This window comes from Eptatretus burgeri, chromosome 2 (assembly GCF_056783735.1).
Source record: "Eptatretus burgeri isolate ZD-2024b chromosome 2, Ebu_testis_v1, whole genome shotgun sequence".
Lineage (NCBI taxonomy): Eukaryota > Metazoa > Chordata > Myxini > Myxiniformes > Myxinidae > Eptatretus > Eptatretus burgeri.
Window position 1 is genome coordinate 108,321,977 of NC_140962.1, and position 13,565 is coordinate 108,335,541.

The 13,565-nt window shown below is 38.3% G+C and overlaps 1 protein-coding gene across 7 annotated transcripts in view; it reads right to left on the reverse strand.

Moving 5' to 3' along the window:
- The window catches only part of UNC80 (unc-80 subunit of NALCN channel complex), a 449,893-nt gene that overhangs the window by 226,896 nt on the left and 209,432 nt on the right, over window positions 1–13,565 (reverse strand). For all 7 annotated transcript variants that reach the window (XM_085870661.1, XM_085870659.1, XM_085870657.1 and 4 more), the window contains one exon: window positions 10,947–11,128. In XM_085870661.1, coding sequence (XP_085726787.1) covers window positions 10,947–11,128 — 182 coding nt within the window. The remainder of the gene's footprint in view (window positions 1–10,946; window positions 11,129–13,565) is intronic.

Here is a 13,565-nt window from a genome sequence, read left to right on the forward strand (position 1 = left end):
CTGAGCTGCTTATTTTTAGTTATTTAAATAGATATAAGTATATATATATATATATATATATATATATATATATATATATATATATATATATATATATATATATATGTATGTATATATATATATATATATATATATATATATATATATATATATATATATATATATATATATATATATATATATACACATATACATATACATATATATAGGATACATATACATATAGGATATACAGTGGGGAGAACAAGTATTTGATACTCTGCCGATTTTGCAGGTTTTCCCACTTACAAAGCACGTAGAGGTCTGTAATTTTTATCGTAGGTACACTTCAACTGTGAAAGACGGAATCTAAAACAAAAATCCTGAAAATCACATTGTATGATTTTTAAATAAATAATTTGCATTTTATTTCATGAAATAAGTATTTGATCACCTACCAACCAGTAAGAATTCCGGCTCTCACAGACCTGTTAGTTTTGTCTTCATGAAGCCCTCCCATTCTCCACTCTACCTGTATTAACTGCACCTGTTTGAACTCTTTATCTGCATAAAAGACAGCTGTCCACACTCAATCAATCAGACTCCAACCTCTCCACAATGGGCAAGACCAGATAGCTATCTAAGGACATCAGGGACAAAATTGTAGACTTGCACAAGGCTGGGATGGCTACAGGACAATCGGCAAGCAGCTTGGTGAGAAGGCAACAACTGTTCGAGCAATTATTAGAAAATGGAAGAAGTTCAAGATAACAGTCAATCTCGCTCAGTCTGGGGCTCCATGCAAGATCTCACCTCGTGGAGCCTCAATGATCATGAGAAAGGTGACAGATCAGCCCAGAACTACACAGCAGGACCTGGTCAATGACCTGAAAAGAGCTGGGACCACAGTATCAAAGAAAACCATAAGTAACACACTACACCGTCATGGATTAAAATCCTGCAGCACACGCAAGGTCCCTCTGCTCAAGCCAGCGCATGTCCAGGCCCATCTGAAGTTTGCCAATGACCATCTGGATGATCCAGAGGAGGAATGGGAGAAGGTCATGTGGTCTGATGAGACCAAAATAGAGCTTTTTGGTTTAAACTCCACTCGCTGTGTTTGGAGGAAGAAGAAGGATGAGTACAACCCCAAGAACACCATCCCAACCGTGAAGCATGGAGGTGGAAACATCATTCTTTGGGGATGCTTTTCTGCAAAGGGGACAGGACGACTGCACTGTATTGAGGGGAGGATGGATGGGCCATGTATCGCGAGATCTTGACCAACAACCTCCTTCGCTGAACAAGCGCATCGAAGATGGAGCATGGCTGGGTCTTCCAGCATGACAACGACCCGAAACACACAGCCAGGGAAACTAAGGAGTGGCTCCGTAAAAAGCATCTCAAGGTCCTGGAGTGGCCTAGCCAGTCTCCAGACCTGAACCCAATAGAAAATCTTTGGAGGGAGCTGAAAGTCTGTGTTTCCCAGTGACAGCCCCGAAACCTGAAGGATCTGGAGAAGATCTGTATGGAGGAGTGGGCCAAAATCCCTGCTGCAGTCTGTGCAAACCTGGTTAAGAATTACAGGAAACGTCTGATCTCTGTAATTGCAAACAAAGGTTTCTGTACCAAATACTTATTTCATGCAATAAAATGCGAATTAATTCTTTAAAAATCATACAATGTGATTTTCAGGATTTTTGTTTTAGATTCCGTCTTTCACAGTTGAAGTGTACCTATGATAAAAATTACAGACCTCTACGTGCTTTGTAAGTGGGAAAACCTGCAAAATCGCTCGTGTATCAAATACTTGTTCTCCCCACTGTATGTATCAATATATATTTCTTTTTTTTCTTTATTTATTTTACAAAGCTAATTCTAATCACTCACTGACTCACTCACTGACCCACTCACTCATTCACTGACTGATAATAAAGATCGGTACCTTCCAAGTGACTTAGAAAGCTGAAATGTTACATACCAGTGGACATCACAGCCAGTATACTGGAAAATGTCATAAAATCGTCAGACAACATCCATAAATGAAAATATAAGTAAATGAAAAAAAAAAGAAAAAAATGCAGGTGAGTGACCCGAGACAATGGGGAAGCACGGTAATTTTGTGTGCCGACAGACATCGAAGCCGATACACCAGCAAAATAACAGAACCGTGAGAAAACAACCGTAATTGAAAATATAAATAAATGAAGAAAAAAAATGAAAACAAGTAGCGGTACATTCAAAGTACACCGCCCCCCCCCCCCATGCCAAATAAATAAATAGCAATCTTCCCACGGGTAAGATTGCCGAGGAACCTTTGACACGCGGCGATGCCGCCTTGCAGCACAAGGAGTCGGAATTGCGAGGGAGCGGTGTACAATAATTGATTGATTAATTAATTATATGCATAATTAAAATAAATAATAATCGTTAATAATTGATTTCTTAATCGATTGGCTTAAAGCTTTCCTAAACCACCACGGTTTCATCTGAATTTGTAACTTTTTGAAAATTCAGTAATTAATCGAAAAATGAATCGATTAATTGATTCATCAATAAGTCAAAAACACCCCTTATAGCCAAATCACTTGTTCAATGTCATGTCCAAATTTGAGTTTCCAAGCTTAAAAGGCACCAAAGATATCAGAAGAGAAAGAAAATAAATAAGGAATTAATAAATCGTTAATAATTAAGTAATTAATCAATTCATTGCTCAATCAAAAAATAACAAAATTCCCTTTTTGCAAAATCAGATCTTCACTCTTGTACCCAAATTTCAGATTCTTAGCTCAAAGGATGGCTGAGATGTCGCCTGGACAAACAAACAAACAAGCAGTCATAGATTGGTACTTACGAAATCGTCAACTTGACCTCTGAACTTGTCTAATAAAAGCTGTCTCGAGAGAAGGTAGTGACACAAACCAGAAGTTTCTACGATGATTCTGTACCAAACCATCATAAATCGAATGTTTGACCTCACTGTGACCTTGACCTTTGACCAATTTTGACCAAAATCTAATCAGCGCTAGTCATAACCCTCCTGAATTACGTGGTGTAATTTGACATTGGTAGCTTCTTCCGTTCTCGAGTTATCGTGCCTACAAACAAACACACACACACACACACACACACACACACACACACACACACACACACACACACACACACACACACACACACACACACACACACACACACACACATGACGGAAGTCATCAATATACTTACGAAATCTAAGAAAACGATGTCGTGCATAGCACGATACTTGCAAAATCCACCCCCTCTCCAAAGGTTGCCATGGATACATAAAATTGTCCATTTCATTTCGATTTAAATTGAAAATCTTAATCAAAGTTCAAGTCAATCGAATGAAAATTGATTCTTTATTCAGATTGAAATTGATGACTTTAAAAGTTTGACCTTCAGTTGACCATTGACCTTTTGACCTCAAAAATAGTTGCTTTCCCAATTCAGTGATGGATTATGCAAATCCTGTTCAACCTTCAAGTTAATAGCATGTAAATTGATGATTTTTCAGTTGAAAATAGATTTTAGAAGTTTGATCTTGAGTTGACCTTTGACCTTTTGATCTAAAAAAATAGTTGGATTCCCAATTCAGTAATGTGCAATTCAATTGCTGTTTAATTTTCAAGTCAATCGCATGAAAAATTATGATTTTAGAAAATTGACCTCGAGATGACCTCTGACCTTTGACCAAAAAAATCAAATCGGCTTCTCAGTTGAGACTACTTCTACAACTTGGCAAAGTTTCATGATGATCGGTTTCGAATTGTGACCTGGAGGTGACAAACAGACAGACAGACAGACAAACAAACAAGCAGTCATGGACTGGTAGTTACGAAATCGTCAACTTGACCTCTGGCGTTGTCTTATAAAAGCTGCCTGTAGAGAAGGGAGCAACGCAAACCAGAAGTTTCTACGATGAATCTGTACCAAACCATCAAAAATCGAATGTTTTGGATGTTTGACCTCACTGTGACCTTGACCTTTGACCGATTTTGACCAAAATCTAATCAGCACGAGCCATCACCCTCCTGAATCACGTGGTGTAATTTGACATTGGTAGCTTCTTACGTTCTTGAGTTATCGTGCCTACAAACAAACAAAAAAACATACAAACAAACAAACAAGCAGTCATAGATTGGTACTTACGAAATCATCAACTTGACCTCTGACCTTGTCTAATAAAAGCTGTCTCTCGAGAAGGTAGCGACGCAAACCAGAAGTTTCTATGATGATTCTGTATCAAACCATCAAAAATCGTAGCGTCGACCGAAGCAAAAATCTCCATTTCTCCACACAATTATACCTTAAGGTCCGGTCACACCTTGACGTTTTAGCCAACGTATGCCGATTTTTGAATTTTTTTTCTAAAACGCTGGCACACGTTGAATACGTTATGGGTAAGTTTTGATAACATTGAGAGCACGCTGAAAAACACTGCCATACGTCGTTGTACGTTGGCTTTAAACGTTGTACTTTTTGGTTGTCCTCAAATTTTTCATGCTTGAAATTTCACGACGTATGCCGGCGTATGACTCACACGTTCCGCTACGCTGGCCACAAGTTGTATGCACGGTCTGCGATCGTTGACAGACGTCAACACATGCTACTTGTAAGTTAATCATAAGTTGAGACACGCCGAGGTAATGTTTAGCGTACTCGAAACTTGTTTCTAACCTATGATTAACGTGTTGTTGGCACGTTACGCGATCGTTGCCACACGTCGACAGACGTTACTTTTAAGTTACTCATAAGCTGAAAGACGTCGGTATAATGGATCGTCCTTGCGTCAGCGTCCACGGCCACGGCCAGGACACTTATTTGCAGCATTCTTCAAACTTTTCTTCGGCATGACGAGGATGTTCACACTTCGATGTCTAGCTTGGCTATGATTCCAATTGTCCATCGGCAGCGTCTATTTAAAATAGTCGAGTTTGAGCGTTTTAACACGTTCAGAAGAAACGTTTCAAATTTCCAAACCCCAGCGTCAAAAAACAAAGGCGAGTGACAGCAATTTAAATCGTTCATTGTAAACAATGAAAATAGCTGAGTGGTACCGTTTAAAAGTCGTTGAGTGTAAAAAAAATCCAATTGTTGAGCGCAAGCGTCTACTTTCAATAGTGGAGATGCAGCCATTTAAATCGTTGAGTTTATCATTTAAATCGTTAAATCGTTAAACGCAAGGACGATCCATCATAACCCACACCCTCCCCCTCACACTCACCTACTACTGCCAACATGAACAAACTGCTACTAATACTAATACTAATACTAATACTGATACTGATACTGATACTGTTACTGCTGACATGGACAGCGACTCAAAAAGGACTCGAAAACACTGTTGGGTTCCCCTTTTATGAGCAGCATTTTTATATACCAATTCCCAAAACCGCTGGGAACACGTCTTTATATGGCAGTTGTAACCTAGAAACACGTTCATTTATTTTTTTTTTGTCGACCGGAAGACGTCATTGGAATACGTCTACATACGTCGATGTGTGTTGGGAATACGTAAAGAATTGGTTCAAAGCACGTCAAACATAAGTTAGAAATAAGTTTCGCGTAAAAAAGACATTACCGCGACGTGTTTCGACTTATGAGTAGCTTATAAGTAGCCTTTGTGGACGTGTGTAAGCGTCCACATATCGTGTGTAAAACTTATCCCCATCGCATGCGGAACGTGTGTCATACGCCGAGTACGTCGTAAAATTTTGAACATGTTTAAAATTTCTTGACGTACTCTACTTACCACGACGTATGATAGCGTACTTTAGCGTTCTACTCACGTATACCAAACTTACTCATACCGTATTTGACGTGCCCCAACGTTTTAGACACATTTTTCTTAGGTCGGCATATGCTGGCAAGATCGCCAAGGTGTGACCGCGATGTTGTCACTTCCATTTCTACGGCAGTTATGATTCGAATCGTTGTGCGTCAGCCTTTTAATAGGCTACGTCACGACATCGTCGGCGATGCGTGCAACGCGCTATGCCTAAGTTAGACTATCGTTGGGCATCGGTTGTGTAGGCCGACAACAGGTTCAGCATTCGTTGGTATAAGTTATCTATAACACAACGAAACGTTCTGTGTCCGTTACCAATGCGTTATACATAAGACCAAGTCGCTATGAATACGTCCGAATCTTTAAAAAAAACTTCAAAAGTTCAACGTAAGCCAGCGTTTTACATACATTTTAATACGTTGCCATCGCTGGCGAAAACGTCAAGGTGTGACCGGGCCTTTAGCGTGACTCAACGACGTGTCTGCTCGAGCGCACTGCATCATGGGACGACCCGTGACGCGTCGAGTGAAATATTTTTTTTACACAATCTTAAAACGTCTCCAAAACATCCGATTTTTACCAGAATTTCTACAACCGAGTTTTAAGCGTCCTCAGCGATCGCAAAAACCGAAGACAAAATTAAAATCGAAGTTAAAATGAACTCGTAATGTCGAGCGTAGCAAAAATACTCCATTTCTCGATGTGAATTTATGGAATTATGATTGACCTCACTGTGACCTTGACCTTTGACCGATTTTGACCAAAATCTAATCAGCACGAGCCATCACCCTCCTGAATCAAGTGGTGTAATTTGACATTGGTAGCTTCTTCCATTCTCGAGTTATCGTGCCTACAAACAAACAAACAAACAAGCAGTCATAGACTGGTACTTACGAAATCGTCCACTTGACCTCTGACCTTGTCTAATAAAAGCTGTCTCTTGAGAAGGTCGCGATGCAAACCAGAAGTTTCTACGATGATTCTGTACCAAACCATCAAAAATCGAATGTTTTGGATGTTTGACCTCACTGTGACCTTGACCTTTGACCGATTTTGACCAAAATCTAATCAGCGCTAGCCACCACCCTCCTGAATCACGTGGTGTAATTTGACATTGGAAGCTTCTTCCATTCTCGAGTTATCATTTTTTGGATGTTTGACCTCACTGTGGCCTTGACCTTTGACCGATTTTGACCAAAATCTAATCAGCACAAGCCATCAGCCTCCTGAATCACGTGGTGTAATTTGACAATGGTAGCTTCTTCCGTTCTCGAGTTATCTGTACCAAACCATCAAAAATCGAATATTTGACCTCACCGTGACCTTGAACTTTGACCGATTTTGACCAAAATCTAATCAGCACTAGCCATCACCCTCCTGAATCAAGTGGTGTAATTTGACATTGGTAGCTTCTTCCGTTCTCGAGTTATCGTGTCTACAAACAAACAAACAGAAACGGAAGTCATCAATATACTTACGAAATCTAAAGATTTCGTAAGTAACAAACAGAATAACAAGAAGAAGACGTCGTGCAGAGCATGATACTTGCAAAGTCTGCAAAACAAATTTGACCTAAAAATAATTGGTGGTTGAATTCAATGACCAAATATGCAACTCCACTTCAAACTTCAAGTGAATCGGATGAAAATTGACAATTTTAGAAATTTTGCCTATGTTGACCTTTTGGCCTTTGTGGAACTCCAAAATAATTGGTGGTTGAATTTAATGTCCTGAAATATACATCCTCTTCAAATTTCAAGTCAATCGCATAAAAATTGCGGATTTTAGAAATATCACCTAAGTTGATCTTTGGCCTATGTTGACCTTTTGGTCGATGCTGACCTCAAAAATAATTGGCTGGTTGAATTCGGTGACCTGAAATATAAATCCTCTTCAAATTTCAAGTCAATCGGTTGAAAATGGAGGATTTTAGAAATCTCAACTAAGTTATTGACCTTTGGCCTATGTTGACCATTTGACATTTTGACCTCAAAAACAAGAAGCTTCTTCCTTTTGACAAACTCTACCATGCGATGAAGTTTTGTGAAGATCGGTTTAAATTTTCTACCTGTAGGCGATAAACAGACAGACAGACAGACAGACAGACAATAACAAAATCGACTGACCAATATACTTGAAAAATCTTCCATTTTGCAAATAATAAGAAAACAAACAAGTACTGGTACATTCAAAGTACACTGCCCACATGCCAAGTAAATAAAAAAACAATCCTCCAGCGCGTGGCATCGCCGGGGTACCTTCGGCGCAAGGCGATGCCACCGTGCAGCACATGGAGTCGGAAATAGGAGGGAGCAGTGTACAATAATTGATTGAATAATTAATTGCATAATTAAAATAAATAAATAAAACAGGGAAAATAATTAATTTCTTTATGAATTGGGTGATCACATACCGAAACCACCAATGTTTCATTTGAATCTCTAACTTTTTGAAAATTAAGTAATTAATCGAAAAAGTAAATAATTAATTGATTAATTAATAAATCAAAAATACCCTTTACAGCCAAATCACTTGTTCACTGTTGTGTCCAAATATCAACTTCTGAGCTCAAAAGGTGCCTGAGATATTGCCAGAATGAGAAATAAAATAATTAATTAGTCGATAATTAAGTAATTAATCCATTGATTAATTATTAAATAAAAGAAATACTTCGCCAAAGCACATCTTCATTTTTGTCCCCAAATTTCAGCTTCCAAGCTCAAAGGATGGCCGAGATATCTCACCCAGAAAGCAAGAAAGAAAATAATTAATCGATTAATTGATTAAAAAACTCTTTATAGCCAAATAAATTGGTCACCGTCATGTCCAAATATCAGCTTCCTTGTTCAAAAGGTGCCTGAGATATTACCAGGATGAGAAATAAAATAAATACGTCATTAATAAATCAATAATAATTAAGTAATTAATCAAGTAATTTATTAATTAAAAAAAACATTTTTATTTGTGTTTCGCATTCTTGCTTGTGTTTTTTTTCTTCTACAGGTGGATGATGAAGTCATGACCACTTTCGATCTAATGCAGCACTTTAAAATTGCAGCCTGGCTTGAAGAGATTGACTTAGTCCTGGTTGGTCAGTGCTGTTTCAGACAAATAAGTCAGCACTACTCTTCTTCTTCTTTCGGCTGCTCCCGTTCGGGGTCGCCACAGCGGATCATCCGTATGATCCGCATAGTGATTTGGCACATGTTTTACGCTGGATGCCCTTCCTGACGCAACCCTGGTCGCTTCTTACAACACAGGGATATGGTACACCTATTTTAACCGGGGTATACACCGGCCCAGTACACTGGTACTCACTTCGCCGACCTCGGAAGGATGACAGGCTGAGTCAACCCCCTGGTGTCTTAATTCAGTGGCCCAATGGGGCTTGAACTCAGGACCTTTTGGATCCCAAGCCGCTGCCCTAACCACTGCGCCAACACCAGGCTCTCAGTACTACCTAAAAGTAAAATTTACAAAAGTCATTGCGATGACCGAATATGGCTAGCAATTCCCAGTGGATTGGCCAAAAATTTCATACTCAGGAAGCTGTTGCTGAAGTCCTTGGAGCTGTTGGAACATCTCCAAAACAGAAATTAATCAGAAAGAACTGGTTTATGGAAATGGGCAAAGTCCTCAGTTTGGTCTGTTTCTGTGGAAAAGCAACAAAATAAGCAGACTTTTCATGGTGCATGAGAAGAGATACCGAAGAAAAAAAAGATACTCATTGAATGAACTTCCAAGCTTTCAATTCACTGGAGTCACAGAGAAATAAATGCTTAAATCTGCCCTTGATTACCTCTGCCACTGAAGGTGGACAGATGAGGTTATGTATTCACCCCAGTTTGTCTGTCTGAAGCAGGATATCTCAAAAGGTTATGGACGGATTCTGACGAAACTTGGTGGAGAAGTTGAGTATGTGACCAGGATGAACCATTTTGATTTTTGTGAAGATCCGGATCCGGATCCAGATACGAGAAATTTTAAAGTGATTTTTCACCATTAAGAGATGGGCCCAAAAATGATATACATCGCATAATATCTCAAAAAAGGTGTGCACAGATTATGACAAAATTTGGTGGATGAGTTAGGTATGTGACAAAAACTAGTAGATTGGATTTTGGTTAAGGTCCAGATGCAGTTCCGGCCTATCAGTGGAATACAAAACGTAAACTGTTCAGCCTGGTGGAGGTATGCAATCTACCGTGTGCTGTTCTACTCCTTGGTACTTTACATTGAAATCCTTATTGATTTGTTTGAATTATTATTTTTAAAATGGAACAGTCTTTATGGGCTATGCAAATATATTCCAAAACGAGTTTGGGCTCGTTGTATAGTTTATATCGGGATAAACCAAATAATCAAGACTTCATGTATCTGAATGATAACACTGGGCTGCATTTGAAATATTTTTTCAGAGGTCTAGGTTTTCTCAATGGCTCGTATGTTTTTTGCATGCTGAATTCAGAAATGTATCTAATTTTGCTCAATCAGGTCAAGTTTTATGCTATCTCAATTTTAAGGAAAAAAAAATAATCAAAATTTTTGTTTTTTTAATTAGCATTTTTTAAATTCAAAATCAGACTTACATTGATAGAAAATGTACAAACTATACATATAATGACACACAAGTACACTTAATGTGGAAGAAAGTGCCTTCTCAATTACTTTCATTTCAATTTCAGAAAAATAGAGATAAATCGTTGTTTCTGGCAACACCCAACTTCAGTCGCTCCAGCAGTCGCTGTTTTCCTTCGTCTTCTTAATGTTGAATTTCACATTAACGGTACTTGTGCGTCATTTTTTTATATATAGTTTGTACATTTTCTGTCAATCTAAATCTTATTTTGAATTAAAAAAAATGCTAATTGAAAAAACAAAAATTTTGATTATTTTTTTTCCTTAAAATTGAGATAGCATTGAGCGTCAAAAACTTGACCTGATTGAGCGAAATGAGATACATTTTTAAATTCAGCATGCAAAAAACATACGAGAACCGTTGAGAAAACCTAGCTCTCTGAAATGACGCAGACCAGTGTAATGCAAAATATATCAATTAAATTATGAGATGAATAATAATTACACAATGATCGTGACCAGTCAATGACGACTTGTATTTGTCACAGCAAGGAGGTCACAGATGAGTTTTGATTACCTTGAAGGTCTGTGGTGCACCTTCTTCCATGCGTGGCCACACTTGATAGCGGAAACGCCAGAGTGCACCAAAACGCAGAATCGCATTCACCCTTTGTGCCACATCCTCATGCTGGAACTCTGACAGCAGCATGTCACTCACATGATCAGGAACTTTCACAGCGCAGAGCAGGAACATCGCCGCTGCAGATGATTACAGTCAGAAGAAAATATTACAAATGCCCAAGAATACATTCCATCACTTCATAAATAATAGGGGATGAGAGGAGCAACTCCCGTGAGCCAGGTGTTCAATTGACTGCCTCGGAGAAGGGTGTGCCACAGTCATGATATCCCACTCCCTTGATACAATCGCAAAAACTGAAACGATTGGCCCTTGCAATCACGATGGTTAATTTACCCTGTATGATGATCATAATTATACCTTGGATGCACTCACAAGAAAGGATGGAGCAGGACAAGTTATGAAATCATAAACTATTTTTATTCATCAATGCACATGCCATAATCTCAGGAACAAACTGCAGTATCCAATTCAACAGCCAATCAATACCATTTATCAAACTTGGGGCACTTGCAGCAAATCAATTACTTCAGAAATCACCGCAAGATGTTTTATAATTTATTTTTAAACAAAGTCAAGGCTTCTGGAAGCATGGGTTTGTTATCCCAAAATTGCATACATATAATGTGTCAAGGGCTATAATGACAAATCAAAGACATAACTCTGCACAAAGGTTTCCAAACTCAGGGAACATAAAAGATGCAGATGACACAAATTGATTTTATGGATTGGGGATTTTTGGAGTTGGGCCATGTTCTCACAGATGCATTTTAGGAGCTCTATTCCTTTCCTCAGCTCATAGGGCCCACAACACATAGAACATAACTATATAATATGAGTGCAAAGCAGACAGAAATGCCTTGAGAGAAGGAAGGGGTGAATATTAGCTCCAGTTTCTCAAGTATGATATCAAAATGTTGGCTGCAGCAGGCAACAACACCTTTAAGCAAGCAGGAGCACTGACTGCTCGAAGAACAGCCACAATGGTCGTCAATCTTGCTGAAATTTAATCACAGCGCCACTCGCACATGCCCCTGACTTTGGTACGATATCACTTACATTGTGCCATTTTGTACATTGATTACATTTTTATCAATTCCAATGTTGTTTGTGGAGTTGTTGTTTGTTTGTTTTTCATGTGGGGATGGTCCACAACAATCAATGGTCATGCATATGGCCAAATGGAAGAACGTCCCATAATCAAATTAATACAGTTGCGCAGATGGAAAACGACGACACAACATGCAAATTTAATGAACAACTTAACATACAAATTTAATTAAATTATGCAAAACTGTGTAGCAACAATTAAGAGCTTCATTCCCTCAATGGAACCTCGATGTTTAATGGTAGAGAGTACACACACATGCAACAATTTGTAGAATATAATTTTCTTTATCGTTTCAAACTTAACGAGAAAGCATTTGAAAATGCATAACTTGTCTGCATCTGCTTTATATTCAGATGTCTTCTTCTTCCAGATGTGAAACATGACAAAAACAGCAACAAAAATACAACAACAACAAAAAAACTTGATGATTTTCAGCGAGCTTGACCGTTTAACCTCAAAAGCAATAGGCTTTAGTGACCCAATATGCAAACCATGCTCAAATTTCAAGTCAATTGGATGAAAATTGATGATTTTATGCAACCTTGACCTTTGATCGTTTGATCAAATAAAAGCAAGTGGCTTCGAGCTTTTGATTGGGGAAACAATTCAATGACCCATTATGCAAATTTTTTGAATTTCAGGTCAGTCAGATGAAAATTGATGATTATAACTAATCGTTGACTTTTGACTTTTTCATCAAAAAAACAAAAAATTGGCTTCGAGGTTTTGATTGGTGAACCAAAATGCAGATTCATAAAATTTCAGGTTAATTGGATGAAAATTGACAATTTTATGTGACATAGACCTTTGTTCATTTGATGACAAAAGCTCAAATGGAAAAAGGTTATGACTCAGACAGTCATATATATATATATATATATATATATATATATATATATATATATATATATATATATATATATATATGTATATATATGTATATATATGTATATATATATATATGTATATATATATGTATATATATATGTATATATATATATATATATATATATATATATATATATATATATATATATATATATATATATATATATATATATATATATATATATATATATATATATATATATATATATATATATATATATATATATATATATATATGGATATATTGTCGCGGATTCGCGCCCGCCGGCGTGCGAACGGCCACGTAACTCGAATCGCGGCACGTCGCCCACCGGACGGACAATCCAGTCGTGACCCTCTCGGACTAACGCCGGGAACCAGTCACGGGTGGACCTTTCGGTCTCACCGCGATCGAGCCAATCGGCCCCCGCGTGGGATAGGGTTGCTCGCCAAATTCGACCTACCTAAGTACCCACACGGAGGGTAGACCGGGCGATCGCACCTCGCCGCAGGTCGACTTCGGACACGGGCCACTTAAGCGACCCGTCCCGTACTATCGGGATAACCGAGCGGTGTTA